This window comes from Giraffa tippelskirchi, chromosome 6 (assembly GCF_054371585.1).
Source record: "Giraffa tippelskirchi isolate mGirTip1 chromosome 6, T2T-mGirTip1v1.2.pri, whole genome shotgun sequence".
Taxonomy (NCBI): domain Eukaryota; kingdom Metazoa; phylum Chordata; class Mammalia; order Artiodactyla; family Giraffidae; genus Giraffa; species Giraffa tippelskirchi.
In genome coordinates this window covers 142,805,133-142,827,659 of record NC_137280.1, presented here as the reverse complement: position 1 = coordinate 142,827,659, position 22,527 = coordinate 142,805,133, and the positions used below count along the sequence as shown (strand labels likewise).

General features: G+C 38.4%; 1 protein-coding gene across 27 annotated transcripts in view; it reads left to right on the top strand.

Moving 5' to 3' along the window:
* RNF145 (ring finger protein 145) overlaps nt 1–22,527 on the top strand; it is a 116,719-nt gene that overhangs the window by 65,445 nt on the left and 28,747 nt on the right. For all 27 annotated transcript variants that reach the window (XM_081500550.1, XM_081500548.1, XM_081500551.1 and 24 more), the window contains 2 exons: nt 5,286–5,394; nt 19,224–19,315. In XM_081500550.1, the coding sequence (XP_081356676.1) occupies nt 5,286–5,394; nt 19,224–19,315 (201 nt within the window). The remainder of the gene's footprint in view (nt 1–5,285; nt 5,395–19,223; nt 19,316–22,527) is intronic.

Genomic DNA, 22,527 nt, shown 5'->3' with positions numbered 1-22,527 from the left:
CACAATAAACTGTGGAAAATTCTGAAAGAGATGGGAATACCAGACCATCTGACCTGTCTCTTGAGAAACCTGTATGCAGGTCAGGAAGCAACAGTTAGAACTGGACGTGGAACAACAGACTGGTTCCAAATAGGAAAAGGAGTATGTCAAGGCTGTATATTGTCACCCTGCTTATTTAACTTATATGCAGAGTACATCATGAGAAACGCTGGGCTGGAAGAAACACAAGCTGGAATCAAGATTTTCGGGAGAAATATCAATAACCTCAGATATGCAGATGACACCACCCTTATGGCAGAAAGTGAAGAAGAACTAAAGAGCCTCTTGATGAAAGTGAAAGAGGAGAGTGAAAAAGTTGGCTTAAAGCTCAACGTTCAGAAAACTAAGAAAGATCATGGCATCCGGTCCCATCACTTCATGGGAAATAGATGGGGAAACAGTGGAAACAGTGTCAGACTTTATTTTTCTGGGCTCCAAAATCACTGCTGATGGTGATTGCAGCCATGAAATTAAAAGACGCTTACTCCTTGGAAGGAAGGTTATGGCCAAGCTAGATAGCATATTTAAAAGCAGAGACGTTACTTTGCCAACAAAAGTACATCTAGTCAAGGCTATGGTTTTTCCAGTGGTCATGTATGGATGTGAGAGTTGGGCGGTGAAGAAAGCTGAGCGCCGCAGAATTGATGCTTTTGAACTGTGGTGTTGGAGAAGACTCTTGAGAGTCCCTTGGACTGCAAGGAGATCCAATCAATCCATCCTAAAAGAGATCAATCCTGGGTGTTCATTGGAAGGTCTGATGTTGAAGCTGAAACTCCAATACTTTGGGCACCTCATGCGAAGGGTTGACTCATTGGAAAAGACCCTAATGCTGGGTAGGATTGGGGGCGGGAGGAGAAGGGGATGACAGAGGATGAGATGGTTGGATGGCATCACCGACTCGATGGACATGGGTTTGGGTAGACTCCGGGAGTTGGTGATGGACAGAGAGGCCTGGCGTGCTGCAATTCATGGGGTCGCAAAGAGTTGGACACGACTGAGCGACTGAACTGAACTGAACTATCATTAGCTATCTCAACCTAAATATTTTACAAGCACCTCAGCTTATCACTGAACTCATCACCTTTACTTAACCTCAAGCCTCTGCCCCCTTATATATTTCCTGTCTTAGTAGAAAAGCCATCCTCTCAGTTATCCATGCTGGAGACATTAGAACCATCTTCACTTCCTTTTTCTCAACCATTCACCAGTAGATCACCATTAAGACCTATTTAAGTATATATCTCATAAATGACCCTGCCAACTTCATATCCAAAGCTACTCTTTTATTCCAAGTCCTCATTTTTTTTTCTCCACTACTAAAATTAACTCTTTAAATAGCAGAAATTCGTGTATTTCATTAGGAAGTTTCACCAGTGTTGTTTTAAGCAGATCATTATTTTCAAATGCTGCTAGTCTTGCTTTTTTTAATTCCAAATTACTGTTGAGTTAGCTTTATCATAGGGGTGGCAGAGGATGAGATAGTTGGATGGCATCACTGACTCAATGGACATGAGTTTGAGCAAACTCCTAGAGATAGTGAAGGACAGGGAAGCCTGGCGTGCTGCAGTTCATGGGATTGCAAAGAGTCGGACACGACTAAGCAACTGAACAACAACAAAGCTTCATCATTATCAATTTAGTTTGTTTTGGTTGGTTCAGTTAACCCTGTAGTCTGAATAATGATGCATATTTGCATCAGCAGTAGTTTTGTATTTTTCAAGTAATTAGATGATGTATACAGTTGACCCTTGAACTCTGTAGGAACCACAGGTTCGGAAGGCTGACTGTAAAGTTATACTCAGGTTTTATACCATGAAGAGGGCTTGGTGCTCTTGATCCCTGCATTGTTCAAGGATCAACTGTTTATTGTAGTTCAGATGATTTAGTCATACAGCTCTTAATACATCAGCGTAAGTATTTATAATCTCTCAAAAATCTTCCTGTGCAATACATTTTATCACAATTATTTTTCACTGAAACGTGAAAATGGGGGTATAAGTGAACCATAGGGTTTTTGTTACCATTTTGTTTTTTGTTTTCTTACCTCACCTGTATGTTTTTCATTTTCTTACCTCACCTATATGGTATTTAAAGGATCTGAGAACATAAGCCCAGGCTAAACTCCTTAATTATTGTTGTTGTTCAGTCACCCAGTCATGTCCGACTCTTTGCGACCCCATGGACTACAGCACCCCAGGCCTCCCTGTCCCTCACCATCTCCTGGAGTTTGCCCAAGTTCATGTTCATTGCCTCGTGATGCCGTCCAGCCATCCCATCCTAAGTTAGTTAGTGTTAGTCACTCAGTCGTGTCCAACGCTTTGTGACCCCTTGGGGTGTAGCCTGCCAGGTTTCTCTATCCATGGAATTCTACAGGCAAGAATACTGGAGTGGGTAGTCATGCCCTTCTCCAGGGGAATCTTTGCGACCCAGAAACCGAACCTGGGTTTCCTGCAGTGTAGGTGGTTTCTTTACTGTCTGAGCCACCAGCTCTATCAGCAGCATCTCCCAGTACCCTCCTAATAATCTTTCTACTTACACCAAAATCTAGTCTGGTCTATAGTTTCCTGTCTCCTGAAAATTTCCTTTGTACTTCTGTGGCTTTCAGACCTGCTGTTGCTGTTCTCTTAGAATGTTTCCCCTTTCTCTTAGCCTGGTAAAGATCCATTTACCCTTTGAGGTCCAGGTCAAACAATCACCTAACCATAGTCCTTTTAATTTTTGTTTATGAAACTACCAAGGATGTATCACACTTTTGTCCTTGTTTGTTTTTTCATGAGACTGTGATTTCTTTAATTTTTCTTCTTGAATTTTCCATGCCTCTGAGTGCATCTGGATCATACTTTACACATACTAATGCTGATTAATTGAATGACTGAGTAATTGAAAGAATGAAATGAATATGTTCAGTCTAGAGAATTTGGCAGCTGATTTTATGAGATACACAGGAGAGGGGAAAGATAGGGAAATCGGGAAAGGAAAATGATAGTTTATTAAACGTCAGAAAATCTAAGGAAACATTTCATGCAATAAGACTGATTAGAAAATCCTTCAGCCACAAACAGTAAAAATACTTGCTAAATATAATAAACATCCTTTTAAGTACTTCTTAAGTCCTACGAGAAAGAGATTAACAAAATTAATTGGAGGAACTTATTTTACAAATGAAAAGCAAATAGAAATATGTATCTCTGGCTTCCCTTGGATGGTTCTTGAAGTTAAGATGTGTGGAAAATGTGTAGTGCCTAGCACAGCTCCTGTTTCTTAAACTTTAAGCATGATCGATTCAGCATGAGGGACACATTAGGAGCTAAGAAGGGATGTCTATGCCCTAATGAAGACTCATTCATGAAAGGACAATAAGCCAGGGCCAGATTTTTGCAAGATGTTTAATGTTACACTGAGAGGTTAAAGTGTTAGTCGCTCAGTTGTGTCTAACTCTTTGTGACCCTATGGACTATAGCTCGTCAGGCTCGTCTGTCCATGGAATTCTCCAGGCAAGAATACTGGAGTGGGTTTCCATTTCCTTCTCCAGGGGATCTTCCTGACCCAGGGATTGAACCTGGTCTCCTGCATTGCAGGCAGATTCTTTAAAACTTTTGAAAGTTTTAGAGCAGAAATTGTCTAAACGAAAGTGATGGTTTTGGGAATATTACCCTGGTAACAAAGCATACTCTTGCCTGGAAAATCCCATGGACGGAGGAGCCTGGTAGGCTACAGTCCATGGGGTCGCTAAGAGTCGGACACGACTGAGCGACTTCACTTTCACTTTTCCCTTTCATGCACTGGAGAAAGAAATGGCAGCACACTCCAGTATTCTTGCCTGGAGAATCCTAGGGACAGCAGAGCCTGGTGAGCTGCCGTCTATGGGGTCGCACAGAGTCGGACACGACTGAAGCGACTTAGCATAGCATAGCAACAAAGCATAGGATGGATGAGGAGGGGAAGAGACTGAAAGATAAATAGCAGTCATCATACATTATTGTATTACAGAAAGGGTTAGGTAGGGGCATAGGGACTAGAAAGGAGGGGTAACTTATGAGAGACTCAGTGAAACTGGGTGATCACAGGTGACTCGGGTTTGAATCAGAGTGAATGGAGGGGGAGGTGAGCCAGCCTGTTGAAGGAGGAGGATGGGAGCTCAGTTTGTACTCCTGTATGGGAACATTTAAGTGGACTTTATCTCAGACATCATGATCTATAATTGTCTGCTTAGAATAGGAAATGACTAAGGTTTTTATGCTTATGTAGTAGGTTCTCAGAACTACTGTTGTATCATCTAGAATGGTGTATTTGAAGCAGGAAAATAGATTCTTTGAGTTAGATACTTACATAGAGAGTAGAAGTTATTCAGAAACTAAATTTCCTGTGTTCACTTGAGAAGGGTGAAAAGAAAATAGAGGGGAGAATTATTTAGAGGGTAAATGGAAATCCATGTCACAGAGCCAAAGAATAATAGGTTTGATGATAGTTGTTGCTTCAGGTGCTGGGACAAGGATTTAAATAGGAGTCTTAGATTTGACTTAAATTTCAGTCTTAGATTTGACTCCTATTTAGTAGGTAATTGTTGACTTCCAAGTTCTTTAGAGAAAGCAAACAGGTTTGTAGAGGATCTAAGATTGTAAAGGGTAAAGAGGGAATAATAGTTAGAAATTAGAGGCTTCGGTACAGATAGTTTATAACATTTGTCATTGGAATGAAAGAAAGGTAATAGGAAAAGGAGAAATGAGTGTGGTGAGGAGTTTTTCTTTACGACTGGGGGAAAGAGCCCTGCACGTTCTTTGAGAGATGAGGATGGTGTCAGAGGAATGATTGAAGACATAGAAGATGGAGGGTCTTTTGGAGTTGGAGAAATAAGACCTGAGTCACACTGGCGGTGCAGTGGTAGAGGGACAGTAAGACCCCTGTTCTTCCTCTGGGACTAGAGAATGGGACAGTTGGTGTAGAAGAAACAAGGAGACAAGGAAAGGTAGTTGATGAGGAGAATCCTGTTGTACTTTTGTGTGATATATTCAATTTTAAAGTAGAAAAACCTACAAAGGAAATGAAAAATGCTTTATATTTTCAATAGAAAAATCCATAGTGGTTTTACTGTGGTAAGCTTGCTGTGGTAGTGAAGTAAAAAACCTCAAAGTTGTTGAAACCTAATTGGAAAGTAATTTACTTCAGGCTCTTTTTATTACTGTAATTAACTGGAAGACTAAATTAGAATCAAATTTTATTTATATCTCTTTTCACTTCTACTACAGGATATATCTTGAGTGTTGTGCTACTAACCTTGCCCAGGCAGCATCTGGTTCAGCTTTATCTATATTTTCTGACGGCCCTGCTCCTCTATGCTGGACATCAAATCTCCAGGTAAGAAGGTGACACATTTTTGAAAATGTATGACTGAATTTAAAGTTTTCCTTTACCAGTAAAATACTTTTCATGAACACTGTTAGGAAGCTGAGGCTTTGATAAGTATCCCAAACATTTTTTTTTTTTAATTGACACTTGTTTTCTAAATAAATATCATACAGGGTTAGTAGCTGGGGTTGTGTCTATTTCTGCTTTTACAAATGGTCTTACTGTGAAATGGACCATAAGAGTATGTTTCCAAAAATACCCATGGGCTTTTCTGTATAACCTGAGAAAAGAAATTTCCAAAGGCAGGCTGTAAGAACTATAGCAATTATAGATTTCATTGCTTTCATTATTTTATTTTATTTTATTATTATTTTTTTTAATCAATTTATTTATTTTAGTTGGGGGCTAATTACTTTACAATATTGTAGTAGTTTTTGCCATACATTGACATGAATCAGCCGTGGGTTTACATGTGTTCCCCATCCTGAACCCCCCTCCCACCTCCCTCCCCATCCCATCCCTCTGGGTCATCCCATTGCCCCAGCCCTGAGCATTTGTCTCATGCATCGAACATGGAATGGTGTTCTGTTTCACATATGATAATATACATGTTTCAATGCTATTGTCCCAGAACGTCCCACCCTCACCTTCTCCCTCAGAGTCCATAAGACTGTTCTATGCATCTGTGTCTCTTATTCTGTCTCGCATATAGGGTTATCGTTACCATCTTTCAAATTCCATATATATATGCATTAGTAAACTGTATTGGTGTTTTTCTTCCTGGCTTACTTCACTCTGTATAATGGGCTCCAGTTTTATCCATCTCAATAGAACCGATTCAAATGTATTTGCTTTCATTATTTTAGGAAGTTACTTTATGATGCATGAGAATCAGTGTAAGGTGAGACCTTGTATATAGTCAATGATTGATATAAATTATTTCATGAGGTTAATTGTATAGGTCAGAACGTCTGTTTGTCTTGGGCTACTCATCCTAAATTTGAAGACTCTGGTCTGCCAAAAGAATATGAGCTTCCAATCTTGAAACAATAATAATAAATTACAAGTGTACCAAAAGCCATACCATAAATGTGGTGGGGTATAATAAATTTTGTGGGTATAATATTTCTTTTGTTTTGATTGAAATGTATAACTGTGACAAAATGTACTCCCAGTTATAAGAAGAGTGGCAATTACTTTACATATATAACAGGATGTAATTGTCTAGAGGTTTGAAACACAGATTTTGGTGTAGGCTTGAAATTTAATCTTAGAAATAGCATTTTTATATTACTGGAATTGATTGGTTGACTTTTTAAAAACCTTTTTTCCCCCATGATTATAAAATTACACTCATCGCTGTAGGCAGTTTATACAGAAAATTTAAAGGCAGTAGCAATCACCTGAAATAATACCACCATGTGATAAACCTGTTAGAATTCTGTTATTTCCTTCCAGTTTTTTAATAGCCTCCAGTTTTCACCACTTCAGTGGATACAAAAGAGTGAAAATTACTAACAGTCACTGACTCTTGGTCCCTTTTGTTGAAGCAGGACCTCCATCTTCCTTATTTCATCTACTTATGCCTCAAAGGCCCCAAAGTATTTCCCAGAAACTCAGTCTTCTCACCTCCTGTTCCTATCTGGATGCCTCCCTGCTCAAAATGGTACTTAGAGATGGGGAGGTCTGCTGCTATCCTTGCCCAGGGAATGTCCTTGGATGTCAGAATTTCAAAATACGGAGCTACAAGAGCAGTGCTGCATTTCTGTAATTGTCTCAGTGTTTCAGATCCAGCTCTTCACTCTAAAGTGGAGATGCTGACTTTTCTGATTTTGCGTCACACAAATATTGTCCCCGTGCACTTAGCCTCCTTCACAGGAACAACTTAAACCTTTTCCCTTAACATCTTTCTCCATTGAACCTAGACTAGAAGTCCAAGAGCCAGTATTAACTCACACAAGAGGGTCCTTCCCATTCCAGGACCACCAGCCCCAAACCCTTACAGAATTTATTCCTATGGTCTTACGTAGACATTTATGAATCTCAGCTCAAGCTTAAGGTGAAGACACTTCCCTATCTTCATTTATACATTTTTAAAGAAAAATGATATGTATGGGGTATAATGCAGTAGTTAGAGTGTAGGCTCCTGAGTCACCACTTTAGTGTGTAAATAAGTTCCTGGGCACCTAAGAATGCCATTTGAAAAAGTGGATGGGAATTGGATAGATTCAAATCCTGTGTTTCTTATTTACTGCTCTGTAACCTTAGTGTCATTTATCAGAAAGATACGTCTCAGTTTCTTCACCTGTAAAATGCTAATAGTATTTTAAGGAGCTGTTATAAGGATTTATTATGATTAAGCATGTTAAACTCTTAGCACAATTTCTGACATGTTGTAAGGGCTCAGTGGATTTTAACTTACTCTATTATGTCTCGTTTTTATTATGCAGCAATGTTTTGTGAGCATTTTGCTGTGTTGTTAATCTTTAAAAAATGGTTTTTTTCATGGTAGAGTATTCTATGCTGTAGCTGTGTTAACGATAGCTTTTTAGAGTTGATAGGATTTTGATGATCAGTCAAAGAAATCTTAAAGTTGAAGGCAGAGCTATTAAAATTAATTTTGTTATTATAATTCTGGGTGAAAAAGCAGTGAACCTGCACTTTCCCTTTATGGTTTTTTGGTTTCTGTGTGGTTCAGTGATGGCCGAAACCATGTAGCTGTATTTTCATCTGCAGTATCATCATCCAGGCTTTTCTAGAGAGGTCAAAATTCTATCATGTAGGGATAAAGGGGACCCTGTAGTGTCAGAGATAAAGAAAAGCCTTTTTCTAACCATTCTTTAGCAATTTTGACTTACTACTTTTAGTTTATGGGAATATTTTTACCAGTATTTACAGTTTATTTTCATTATCAGAAAGTTTGTATCTATTTTAAACAGTAAAAAGAATTGTAAGAAAATTTTACAGTGTACAAAAACATTTCTTATTTTTTTATGTTATTTTGATCCTTACTATAATCCTTTGAGATTTACAGGTGAAAGAACTGAAATGGGCAAACAGCTAGGAGGGGATGATCCCAGACTTTAACTTGAATCCAAGTTTTCTGATTTTTAGTTCAATTTTTGGGAGAGAGCATGGTTAATGGAAAGAAAACTAGTTTTAGAATTAGTAGGGTATGAAATAGTTTCCCTTCTTAGGAAATATGTTACCATGACAAGTTATTTCTTTGAAACTATAAAATAAGACAGTGCCTATCTGATGGAGTTGGTTTTGATATTAAACTAACAAATTTCAAGTTGTGGCATATTTTAGTGTTTCTCTTTTTAGTGTAATTTACACTATATGATGCTATCTCAAAAAAGTTAGCAAAGATGTGTTAATTCTTAAATCATTAATAAAATGTCAACGTTTAGTAAATATTGAGTCTTGGCCAATCTCATAGAATCTTAAGGCTGAATTTTTTAGTTTTAAAAAGCTTAATAGTTCATATTTCATGTGGCAGCTTCATAAACAAGTATCTTTAAAGAAAACAACTTTATTAGGATGTAATTCACATACCTATTTAAAGTATACAGCTCAGTGGTTTTAAATACATTCACAGAACTGTGTAAAGCATCACCACAATTGATTTTAGAACATTTTCATAACTCCAGAAAGGAGCTCTGTACTCATCCGCAGTCACTCCCAATTTCCTACCAGCCCCTCTCCGCAGCCATAGGCACGTCAGTCTGTTTTCTATCTTACGGTTTGGCTCATTCTGGATATTTCATGTACATTGAATTGTATGGTATGTGGTCCTTTATGCCTAACTTCTTTCACTTAGCCTGTTTTCAAGGCTCATCCATGCTGTAGCGTGTATCAGGACTTCATTTTTCTGTCCAAATCATATTTCGTTGTATGACATTTTGTTTATCCATTCATCCATTGGTGGACATTTGAGTTGTTTCTGCGTTGTTGCCTGTTAGAGTAACACTGTGAACATTCATGGTTTTGTGTGGACATACTTATGGGGGGGGCTGCTTATACATTGGAGTGGGATTGCTGGATCATATAATATGTTTAAACTTTTGAGGAACTACTAGACTGCTTTCTAAAGTGGCTGCGCTATATTATATGTCTACCAGCAGGGCATGAGGGTTCCAGTCTCTCCACATCTTTGCTAATACTTGTTGACCTCTGTCATTTTCAGTATAGCCATCATAGTAAGTATGGAGTGGGATTTCATTGTGGTTTTGATTTGCATTTCACTGATGGCTAATGATGTTGAGCATGTTTCATATGTTCATTAACCCTTTGTGAATTTTCCTTGGAGAGATGTTTATTCAGGTTCTTTACCCATTATTTAACTGGTTGTCTTTTTTAAAAAAAACTGAGTTGTAGGAATTCTTTATGTATTCCAGATAGAAGTCCCTTATCACTTACATGATTTACGGATATTTTCCATATCACTCTAGTCTAGTTATATCAAAGCAGAGTATAGTATGGCCCTGAGACAGAAAGTCAATACTTGGATATTTTAAATAATTCATTTGATACTTCACAAATGGGCTATAGAAAAAGACATCTGCAAATATTAATTCCTTAAACAGCAAATTTCCTACTCTTGAAAAGCTGAGTCTCTCTTTTCTTTAATTCATGTACAGGCATACCTTGTTTTGTTAGGCTTCCCTTTGCTGTGATTTGCAGATCCTGCGTGTTTTACAAACGGGTTTGTGGCGACCTCGCATCAACCAGATCCATCCTGTCATGTTTCTAACCGAGCTTGCTCACTTCCTGTCCTGGTCATGTTTTGGAAATTCTTGCAATATTTCAAACTTTTTTCATTATTATTGTGTTTGTGATGGTGATCTACGATCAGTGATCTTTGATGTTACTATTGTCATTGTTTCTGTGGCATCGGAAACTGCACCTATATAACATGGCAAACTTAACAAAGGCTGTGTGTGTACTCACTGCTCCACTGACTGGCTGTCCCACATCTCTCTCCTGCTCCTTGGATCTCCCTATTCCCTGACACACACTAATATTGAAATTAGACCAATTAATAACCCTATGGTGGCCTCTAAGTGTTCAAGTGAAGAGTCATGTCTCTCATTTTAAATCAAAAGCTAGAAATGATTTAACTTAATGAAGGAGGCATGGTAAAAGCTGAGATTGGCTGAGTGTTAGGCCACTTGTGCCAAACACTTAGCCCAGTTGTGAATATGATGGAAAAGTTCTTGAAGGAAGTTAAAGTACTACTTCAGTGAACACAGGAATGATAAGAAAGCTGAACAGCTTTATTGCTGATGTGGAGAAAGTTGTAGTGATCTGGATAGATGATCAAACCAGCTACAACATTCCCTTAAACCAGGGCCAGAGCAAGACCCTAATTCTTTTTAATTCCATGAAGGCTGAAAGAGGTGAGGAAGCTGCCTAAGAGAAGTTTGAAGCTAGCAGAGGTTGTTTCATGAGCTTTAAGGAAAGAAGCTGTCTTCATCACATAAAAGTACAAGGTACAGCAGAACGTGCTGATATAGAAGCTGCAACAAGTTATCTAGATGATCTAGCTAAGATCATTAATGAAGGTGGCTACACTAAAGAATTGATGCTTTTGAACTGTGGTGTTGGAGAAAACTCTTGAGAGTCCCTTGGACAGTAAGGAGATCCAACCAATTCATCCGAAAGGAAATCAGTCCTGAATATTCATTGGAAGGACTAATGCTGAAGCTGAAACTTCAATACTTTGGCCACCTGATGGGAAGAACTGATTCATTTGAAAAGACCGTGATGCTGGGAATGATTGAAGGCAGGAGAAGGGGACAACAGATGATGAGATGGTTGGATGACATCACTGACTCAATGGACATTAGCTTGAATAAGCTCTGGGAGTTGGTGATGGACAGGGAATCCTGGCATGCTGCAGTCCATGGGGTCACAAAGAGTCGGACACAACTAGCAACTGAACTGAACACTAAAGAACAGATTTTCAGTATAGACAAAACAGTGTTCTGTTGGCAGAAGATGAACTTTGTACCTAGAGAGGAGAAGTCAGTGCTGGGCTTCAAAGCTTCAAAGGACAGGCTGACTCTGTTTGGGGCTAATGCAGCTGGTGACTTGTTGAAGCCAATGCTCTAACCATTATGAAAATCCTAAGACCTTAAGAATTATGCTAAGGTCTACTTTACCTGTATGCAATAAATGGAACAACAAAACCTGAATGACACCATAACTGTTTACAGCATGGTTTGTTCAATATTTTAAGCTCACTGTTGAGATCTACTTCTCAGGAAAAATGATTTCTTTCAAAATATTACTGCTCATTGACAATGCATTTGGTTGCCCAAGAGCTCTGTCAGATGTATAACAAATTTGAATGTTTTCATACCTGCTGATATAATATCATTTCTGCAACCCATAGATCAAGGAGTAATTTTGATTTTGATTTTCAAGTCTTATCATTTAAGAAATATATCTCTTAAGGCTATAGCTGCTGTAGATAGTGAGTCCTCTGATGGATCTGGGCAAAGTAAATTGAAAACCTTTTGGAAAGGATTCAACATTCTAGATACCATTAAGAACATCTGTGATTCATGGGAAGAAGTCAAAATAGCAACACTAACGAGCTCGGAGGATGATTTTAACCCTCACGGATGAATTTGAGGGGTTCAAATCTTCTGTGGAGGGTATCACTACAAATGTGGTGGAAACAGCAAGAGAACTAGAAGTGGAGCCTGAAGATGTGACTGAATTGCTGCAAAAATCATAACAGAAACTTTCTAATAGATGAGATGCTGCTTCCTATGGATGAGGAAAGAAAGTGGTTTTTTGAGATAGAATCTACTGTTGGTGAAGGTGCTGTGAAAAGTGTTGAAATGACAACAAAGGATTTAGAATATTATATATTATATAAACTTAACTGATAAAGCTCTGACAGAGTTTGAAAGAATTGACTGTAATTTTGAAAGAAGTTCTACTATCAGTAAAATGCTTTCAAACAGCATTGCATGCTGTGGAGAAATCCTTCAGACTCACTCAGTGAAGCACTCTTCTTTGTTATCTTAAGACATTGCCAGTCACCCCAGCCTTGAGCAACCACCAGTGTGATCAGTTAGCAGCTGTCAACACTGAGTCAAAACCTTCTATCAGCAAAAAAGATTTCTCTTTTGGCCATGCAGTGTGTCGTGTTGAATCCTAGTTCTCTGCCAGGGATCCAACCCATGCGCTCTGCTGTGGAAGTGCAGAGTCTTAACTTCTGGACTGCCAGGGAAGTCCCAGCAAAAACATCATGCCTTTCTGAAGGCTCATATGATGGTAAGCATTTTTTAAATTAAGGTATGCACGTATATTTTAGACATAAGGCTATTGCACTCTTAGACTACAGTGTAGTGTAAACATAACTTTTATATGCACCAAGAAACCCCAAAATTCATGTGATTCACTTTGTTGTGGTATCCACTTTATTGTGGTGGTCTGGAACTGAATGCACAGGATCTACAAGGTATGCCTTTAATTCACACAATGAAGCTGATTCTTCTTAAGTGTTTAGACCATGTCTATAAAATGGTTATAACCTGTATAATACTAATTATATGTGGAATCTAAAAAATTGTACAAATGAACATATTTGCAAAGGAAAAATAGTCACAGATGTAGAAAACCAACATGATTACCAAGGAGGGGAAGGTGTGTGTGGGATAGAATTGGGAGATTGGAACTCACATATATACACTACCTTATATAAAACGGATAATCTATGAAAACCTACTGAATAGCACAGGGAATGCTACTCAGTGCTCTGTGGTTACCTAAATGGGAAGGGACTCTAAGAGAGTGTATATGTATATATGTATAACTGATTCACTTTGCTGTACAACAGAAACTAACATCACATTGTAAAATAACTATATTCTAATAAAAATTAATAAAAGACAAAATGGATGTAACTTTCACTTCAGAAAAATTCAACTTTAGAAAATCCCATGGGCTCAGTTAGTATAAAATTGAATATTACTATTCAGATTGAACTCACTGAATTTGATAAATGTCAGGTTCTTTAATTCTTAAAATTCTAAGCTATGCTTTTCATTTTGAGTGGTCTAAGGCAGGGATCCCCAACTTCTGGGCTGTGGACCAGTACCTTCTGTCAGATCAACAGCAGTGTTAGATTAGAAATACAGTGCACAATAAATGTAATGTGCTTGAATCATCCTGAAATCATCTCCCTACCCCTGGTCCGTGGAAAAATTGTCTTCCATGAAATCAGTCCCTGGTGTCAAAAAGGGTGGGGACCACTGTTCTAAGGAATATATTTTCCAGTACCAATCCTACTTTAAAATTGAGACTCCAGCACTGCTGTGGAAAAAAGAGAAACTTGACAGACTGTTATGACCATTCCTGTGAGGATGTTTTGATGGTTTACCTCCACAGTTAAGTGTTTCTCTCTAAAACTTTTAAACTTCATTATTTTTAAATTTCTTGTTTTATTGTTTAGGTTTATGAGCCAGTGCATCAATTTTGTATGTGTATGACTTTAAGAGCCTATTGGATTTAAACAATAAAAGTTTACTCTCTTTCATCCTTTTCTTCAGTGTGTAACTGATTTCAAATGTAAAACTTTCCCAAGAGTTACGTATATGTCTCATACAGATAACTAGCCCTCCATTTTAGGAAAGCTTGTGTCATTCAAAGCTACAGATGAGGGTTTCTTTGTATTGGAATTGTTAGCATGTTGGGCTGGGTTATTCTTTGTTGTGAGGCAGTCGTGTGCATTACAGCATGTTATCAATACTGTGTCTCTGCTCACAGATTGCAGAGCACCCCTTCCCCACAATTGTAAAACCAGAAACTGTCCCTAATGGCCAAATGTTATGACCTGGGGAATAAAATTTTTCCAGCTGACAACTACTGCTGTTAGATAACAGAACTGAAAAGTGAATTTTTTCACTATGTAATTAAAAGTTAAATATAAGGAATAAAATTGACCCATTTCAATGTGTGATGTGTTTTCTTCTTTTGGACATTATCAGATCCAGGCACTAAATATTTAGCAGGTAGTCGGAAGCTGAAGAAAGAAGCAGGGTGCCCAGAGAAGATTTAAATACTAAAACCCTGGGGAAATGAACTCTTAAATTGCTTATTCAGTGCTTAGGGTGTGATAGGTACTCAGATGGCAATGTTTGAACATCTCAGGGTAATTCCTTGGCCATCCAGTGATTAAGTGAGCAGTGCCTTTTGTTTGCACACATTGCGAAAGATAACTTGAAGGGCTCACGGCTTTGTTCTGTGTACAAATAGATTAGGTTTCTTTGGAATTAATATTGTTGGGAAGCTTTAAGTGGCCAGAATGCGCAGATTGTTCTCGGTTGTCCAGCGACCCAGACAGGTTGCTTAAGAGACTTAGAAAGGAACGTCTTTGATCTGCTGATGAATTGATAAGCTCCTAAGTTTTGCTGTTATTTGTTTTTTATAACTCTTATGCTTCTATTTATAGCAGAAACTTTTCCAGTTGTAAGCCATCCTTGGGGCTCTTGGTATACATCTTACACATTCCTTATTTCCCAAAACAGTTGGAACCACAAGAGAAGGCTGCCATGGGGAATGTAGAGAAGTGGGTTTTCAAAGTGTTCAGTTTATTGGTGCTCTGTGTTAATTGTCAGCATTGTATAAGTTGTATAAGTGGTTTAAGAAGGGGAAGATATTACTCAGTTACAAGTAGAAAACAGCAATTCTTGCTTCTGACCTACTTAATACATTCTACTCTTTAGATCTTTAAATTGGAAAATTCTAATTCTACCTTTAAACATCTCCTTTGATTCAGATTTAAGATTTTTAAGTATAAAATTCTGTTAAAAATCTGAATTTCATGACTCTTGCCTCAGACTAAATTTTGGCCTAAAATAACTTACGGAATTTTGGATAATTCCTTGTCTGAATCCTTCTTCATTAGGCTTACCGTTGTGTTTTTTAATGTTGTAAGTGACCTGCTCTGTTGAGACTGAGTAATAACCAAGAGTTGCCAGGATGAGATGTCCTGAAGTTGTATATAACTTAGATGTAGAGATCTTTGTTAATGTTGTTTTGATTTTTGATTTTTGTTTTATTTCTTCTTCCAGTCTTTCTGTATAGTTTGGGAGACAGTGCCCAGACAGTGCCCAGATTCTTCTCTCAGAAGAGACAGCTCAGTAGTGGCTGCTTGGCAAGACCAATTGAGTCCCCACCAAAGTCACTGCCCTGGCTCTGGCAAGCCAAGCTCAGCTGGCCCCATGAGGGACTCCGGGCTTCCTGGTCCTGGCTGTCTTTATTGAAGTGGGGCTTATTGAGCCTTAGTGAAGGCTCAGTAAGCTTTCAGAGATTCTGAAGGCTGTCTTTAAGAGAGGGGAGCTGAGGAAAGGAAAGAGGGTCTAAGGTGCCTAGGGAAGATGTTAATTTCTGGGGTAGGACGATTGTTCCCCTGACAGGTCGGGCAGTCCTTGAGGGAGATTGAAGCACTGAGAGAGCTAGTCAAGAGGGGAGAGTGGGAGAGCTAGTAGGGAGGAAACTGCTTAACATCAGGGTGTTGTCATTTTGGCTAAAGGTGGTGATTATTCTGAAATGTAGACATCCCTTGTAGTGCTTCCCTGGTGCCTCGGCAGTAAAGAACTCTCCTGCCAATGCAGGAGACACAGATTCGATCCTTGGGTTGGGAAGATTCCCTGAAGAAGGAAATGGCAACCCACTCCAGTATTGTTGCCTGGAAAATCCCGTGGACAGAGGAGCCTGGCGGGCTCCAGTCCATAGGGTCACAAAAGAGGCAGACACACTTTAGTGACAGCACTAGCATGAGATGTTCCCTAGGGTCCTATAATCTCAACAGATCACAGAATTGTGACACATGGAAAGAGAGAAGGAACCAAAAAGAAAATCATAAAAAGAATTAGAAAGCTGAGAGGAGACTTAAAAAACACCAAAACAACCAAAGGAATATAGGTTAAAAGAAAAGGAAACTGTTGCATTAAATCCATTATAATCACCTTATGAAATAAAATGAGAGATAAAAAGCAAGCTAAATGGAAAGTATAAATCTAGAAGTGAAGATAATAAAAGATAATTTTTAAATAAACAGGGCTGTGAATATAAAAATTAAATTTTAAAAAACCATGACAACATTCTGTATTTTTTTCTTCCAGCATTTGTAACAATTGTAATTAAGTAATTGTTAGGATAAGTGTTGAATGTATATCTTCTTTCCTGGCCTGTGAGCTTCATCCTAGCAACAGCTGTGTTTTTCTTGTCTACTGCTGCATTTTCAAGGCCTAGCAGTGTGCTAGCAACACAGGTATACAGCAAATTCCTTTTGAGTTAAACAAGTGTAAAAATGTTAATTTACCTTAGAAGTTCTGTTATGTGAAATTAGAATTTTCGGTAAGGGACTAAAGAAAAACAAAGAGGATTTTAAAAAGAGGATAAACTGAAGTAGGCTTGGAAATAATACAGAAATAATTAGCAAATGTCTCAGCAGTAAGAAATTCTTGATGTTGAGTTTGCCGAGTTTTATTATGAAACACCAATAACATGATGACAAAAGCAAACGTGGGAGGAAACAGGACAGGGAACCCAACTCTGCCGCCTCCTTCCCTCGCCCTCAGCAGGAGAGAGCTCCGGGGACTGAGGTCCTCTTCTGGCTATCTTCTAGCTGCTCCCGCAGGCTCCCCTTTTTTGTAGATGTGAAATTCACGTAACAGATTTAACCTTTTAAAGTGAACAGTTTAGTGGCATATAGTGCGATCTTAATGTTGTGCAACCGTCACCATTATCTAATTTCAAAACATTTTCATCCCCCTAGAATAAAACCTGCAGCTCTTGAGTACTGATTTCCATTCCCCCTCCCCTTTGCCCCTCCAGCAGACACCAGTCTGCTTTCTCTTTATGGATTGTCTTTGTTACTTTATTTAAACTGGATCTATTTGAGAGAGAGATGCTTTGGCCAAAAAGAAATTATTTGATTTTAAAGGCCTAGGTCCTTTTGGGACTCAAAAGTTGTGTGCTGCGTGCTAAATCACTTCAGTCGTGTCGGACTGTTTGCGGCCCTATGTACTGTAGTCCACCAAGCTCCTCTGTCCATGGGATTCTCCAGGCAAGAATACTGGAGTGGGTTGCCATGCCTTCTTCCAGGGGATCTTCCTGACCCAGAGATGTTATATCTCCTTTTCTGGCAAGCACATTCTTTACCACTAGCACCACCATTGGGACTCAAAGTTAGATCTCTTTTAAATATAAATTTTTCTTTTAATAGCATTTTCAGAGACTTCATAAATGTAAATGGTACTTATATGTGTATTTTATTTAAAACTTCGTAATTCTCATTCTTTAGCTTTCTATCCTAAAACTATATAAAATATACTAATTACATTGATCAGATATTTATATGTAATTTGCACGTGTAGCATTTGTGTCTCTCTACATTAAAACAGGGCTTCAATCACTGACCTTCTGGAGTGGGCATTTCTTTGTTGTGGGGGCTGCCCTGTATGCTGTGGGATGTTTTGGAGGCATCTTGACTTAGGTGCCAGGAGCACTCCACCCTTTGAAGCTGTGACAACTAAAAATGTCTTCAGACATTGCAGAATATCGCCTCAGGGGCAAACACACCTGGTTGGCAACTGCTACATTAGAAGCATGCCCCTTGAGGATTTGGTTTTCTCTGTCAGTAGAAAGACTGTTAATACATTATTTGTTAGAAATAATCCTCAGAGAGTGATAGAGGAGAGTTGCTAAATCACCCAAGAAGCCTAGTCATTCATTGATTTTTATAATCGTTCCCAAAACTGCCTTAAAATTTTTATTTTAGTTTTTTTTTAGTTTTGATTTTTGGCAGTACTCGCTTGCTGATTATGTAAGGATCATTTCTTGGTTAGCTGTGTTATGCTAAAGGAATTCCACTTGATTGCCTAATAGGAAGTAATTTCATGGAAAAGGTAATACAGACATATGAGTTTTTCAGAAATACTTGAAGTATTTAACCTGTTTTAAAGTACAGTGAATAAACTATTCAACAATTGAAGAAAAGGAGAATTTTTTAACACAAATTTTCCTACTTTGATGTCAGAAGAATTTAAGGCAACCATGTTCTATTACCACTGAACTTAACTAATAAATTCTTCCTTTCTGCCTCTATCTTGAAAGTTCTGTTTTCTCAGAGCGTAAAGTCTCTTTGACCGCTAATTAAATCTTGTTATTTCTCAGTGATCAATGTTAAATGAATTATGTTTTATAAGAAATAATTTGATTTGATTTAAAATTTATCTCAAATTTGTAGCCTACTTAAATATCATAATTCTAATTATAAATTTCCTATAGACTTGAAAATGACATCTTTTAAGGATGGTCATGCTACAAGCCAGTTTTCTAACTAGTTTGTGTTTTTACCTATAGCTAGTTAAGTATAACTGGAGAAAAAACTTTGGGGAAAATAAGATGGGAGGGATAATGGAAGCTAGTGAAAAGAGGGGAAATTAATGTAGTAGTGTTAAGTGTTATCAGTTAAGTAGTAGGGTTGAGAGGTGGCATATCAATTGGCTTTTTCCTGGGAATAAATTATGTAATGAGACCGTGGGAAGAAAGAGAATCCAACAGAGTGGAGTTTTGGCTGCTTCACTGCAAGTAAAATTCAGTTTCAGTGAATTCTGTTTTCATCACATGGGCGAAGGAGGTGAAGGTCATCCCTCTATAATTTTTTGTACCTAAAAATTTCCTTTGTATAGATGTGAAGTGTTATTAACATAATATGTTTTTTGTAAGAATACTGTGCTTTAGCTGCTTCTCTCTCCTATATGTGCTTAGAATATATCTAATACATTCTTATTATTTTACTTATTTAGGGACTATGTTAGGAGTGAACTGGAGTCCGCCTATGAAGGACCAATGTATTTAGAACCTCTCTCCATGAATCGATTTACCACAGCCTTAATAGGTAAGTATTATAAAAGAATCAAAAGTGTAGGTAGGAACCAACCAAATATTAATTACTATCTTATAAAATTAGTTCATTCTTAATACAAAAAAGTTGGAAAACTTGAAGTTATTCTTGATGACTCTTTAAAAACACAGTTACTGTTAAATGTTACATTTTTTTATTAGTCTTTTTCTCTCTAAATAAGGTTTTTCTTATTTTACATGTTTATGATTATATAGCCTGTAGTTACTTGTGATTTTTAAGGATAATTTAAGTAATTGGGAAGGTTAGGTTTTAAATAAAGCTAATAATTACTTTGTAAGATTAAAATGAAATATGTAATGTCTTAATATTGGTTACTGTTGTTGAAAGCCATTATCCTCTAGTCTATAATAAAGTACCAGAAACATCAAGAACTTGAGATGTGATTGAAACATTCAGGTAGCAGAATGTTTAAAATAGAAGGATTGTGTAGGACCCCAGAACAACATAGATGCAGCCCAAAATGAAGTACCAGATCTTACCATTCCAAAATTGCAAAAAGGAAGTGAGAGGAATCTTGTATCTGTTTCTTAAACTCACCCATGTAGAAGGTGTTAAGAGGTTTAATGTTGGAATTTGTAGGAGAATTTCTTTAGATAGCTATTTTCTCTGAAATACCTTCCCAGCCCTTCTCATGTGGAGAATTCAGAGGGGGACGATTTGGAAACTCCCAGTTTTTTTGTGTGTGTGGCTTAGGAGGGATCCTGCAGACTGATGTCTGACCTAGGTCTGCAAAATCTAAAGCTGCACCATCCAAAACAAGCCATAAGTGCCTTATGAGCCCCTTGCATGTGACTAGTCCAAATCAAACTTAGTACAAAAAGGATGCAAAATGTCTTGTTCATTTTTTGGTATAGATTGAATGTCTATATGATAATATTTAGGATCATTGTTATTGTTCAGTCACTAAGTTGTGTCAGACTCTTTTGCAGCCCCATGGACTGTAGCCTGCCAGGCTCCTCTCTCCATGGGATTTCACAGGCAAGAAGACTGGAGTGGGTTGCCATTTCCTTCTCCAGGGTATTTTCCCAACCCAGGGATTGAACCTGAGTCTCCTGCATTGCAGGTAGATTCTTTACGAACCACCAGGGAAGCCCTAATATTTGTGATGCATTAGGTTCAGTTCAGTTCAGTCGCTCAGTCATGTCCGAGTCTTTGCGACCCCATGAACCGCAGCACACCAGGCCTCCCTGTTCATCACCAACTCCCTGAGTCCACCCAAACCCCTGACCATTGAGTTGGTGATGCCATCTAGCCATCTCATCTTCCGTCGTCCCCTTCTCCTGCCCTCTATCTTTCCCAGCATCAGGGTCTTTTCAAATGAGTCAGCTCTTCACATCAAGTTGCCAAAGTATTGGAGTTTCAGCTTCAACATCAGTCCTTCCAATGAACACCCAGGACTGATCTCCTTTAGGATGGACTGGTTGGATCTCCTTGCAGTCCAGGGGACTCGCAAGAGTCTTCTCCAACACCGCAGTTCAAAAGCATCAATTCTTCAGTGCTCAGCTTTCTTTATAGTCCAACTCTCACATCCATATATGACCACTGGAAAAACCACAGCCTTGACTAGACGGACCTTTGTTGGCAAAGTAATGTCTCTGCTTTTTAATATACTGTCTAGGTTGGTCATAACTTTCCTTCCAAGGAGTAAGCGTCTTTTAATTTCATTGCTGCAATCACCATCTGCAGTGATTTTGGAGCCCAGAAAAATAAAGTCAGCCACTGTTTCCACTGTTTCCCCATCTGTCTGCCATGAAGTGATGGGACCGGATGCCATGATCTTAGTTTTCTGAATGTTGCATTTTAAGCCAACTTTTTCACTCTCCTCTTTCACTTTCATCAAGAGGCTCTTTAATTCTTCTTCACTTTCTGCCGTAAGGTGGTGTCATCTGCATATCTGATATTATTGATATTTCTCCCGACAATCTTGATTCCAGCTTGTGCTTCCTCCAGCCCAGCATTTCTCATGATGTACTCTGCATATAAGTTAAATAAGCAGGGTGACAATATACAGCCTTGGCGTACTCCTTTTCCTATTTGGAACCAGTCTGTTGTTCCATGTCCAGTTCTAACTGTTGCTTCCTGACCTGCATACAGGTTTCTCAAGAGGCAGGTCAGGTGGTCTGGTATTCCCATCTCTTTCAGAATTTTCCACAGTTTATTGTGATCCACACAGTCAAAGGCTTTGGCATAGTCAATAAAGCAGAAATAGATGTTTTTCTGGAACTCTCTTGCTTTTTCGATGATCCATCAGATGTTGCATTAGGTTAAATAAAATATATTGTTAATCAGTTGTACCTTTTTTTAACTTCATAAAATGATGCTACCAGAATATTAAATATTACATATATGGCTCTTATTATTTCTAATCTGATATAAAGGCCACTAGTGGGCTGGCTGGCTGTTGAGTTTCTAACTGTGAAGTGAAAATGTCTTGTGAGGTTCTCCTGTATCATCTAATCTCTGTAGGCAAAGAATGTTAGTTTCCTGTGGACTAGATGAGGGTCCCAAGAGTCAATGGAGTTTTCTTAGGTCTTTCCAAGAGGGCCCTTAAAAAGATGAGAAGACTCCAACAGGCATTGTACTTCCAGATTCCCTGGAGCTGAAGAAAGAACCAAAAGGAGCCAGAGGAGGGTATATAACAAGCATGAAAAGTCATGCAGATGAGAGATCCATGGTAATGGGAACAATCAGGAAAACACTTAAAAATGCCCAGGAGAAAGGAAAGCCATTTTAAATATTTCAGCTGTAGAGAGCACCAATACCATATCATTGTAAGAAAATAGTCCAGTAAGAATTTTCTACTTCTCTCCCTCTCCTTGCCTGCCTGCTTCAACTGTGGGTAAGTAAGTCAGGAAGAATACCTCTGTGCTGGCAAAGAGGAAGAAGCTTGCCATAAGCTCTCTACTCCCTCTCACAATTGCTGGTTTTCTGTGACCCCAAAGGAGGCCTCTTGCCCACCGTAGTAGATGTAATGGTCATCTGAATTAAATTCACCCATTCCCGTTCTTTTTAGTTCATTGATTCCTGAAATATTGATATTCACTCTTGACATTGCCTGCTTGACCAGGTCTAACTTACCTTGATTCATGGACCAAATAGTCCAGGTTCCTATCCAGTATTCTTTACAGCATCAGGCTTGACTTTCACAACCAGATACATTCACAACTTAGCATCGTTTCTGCTTT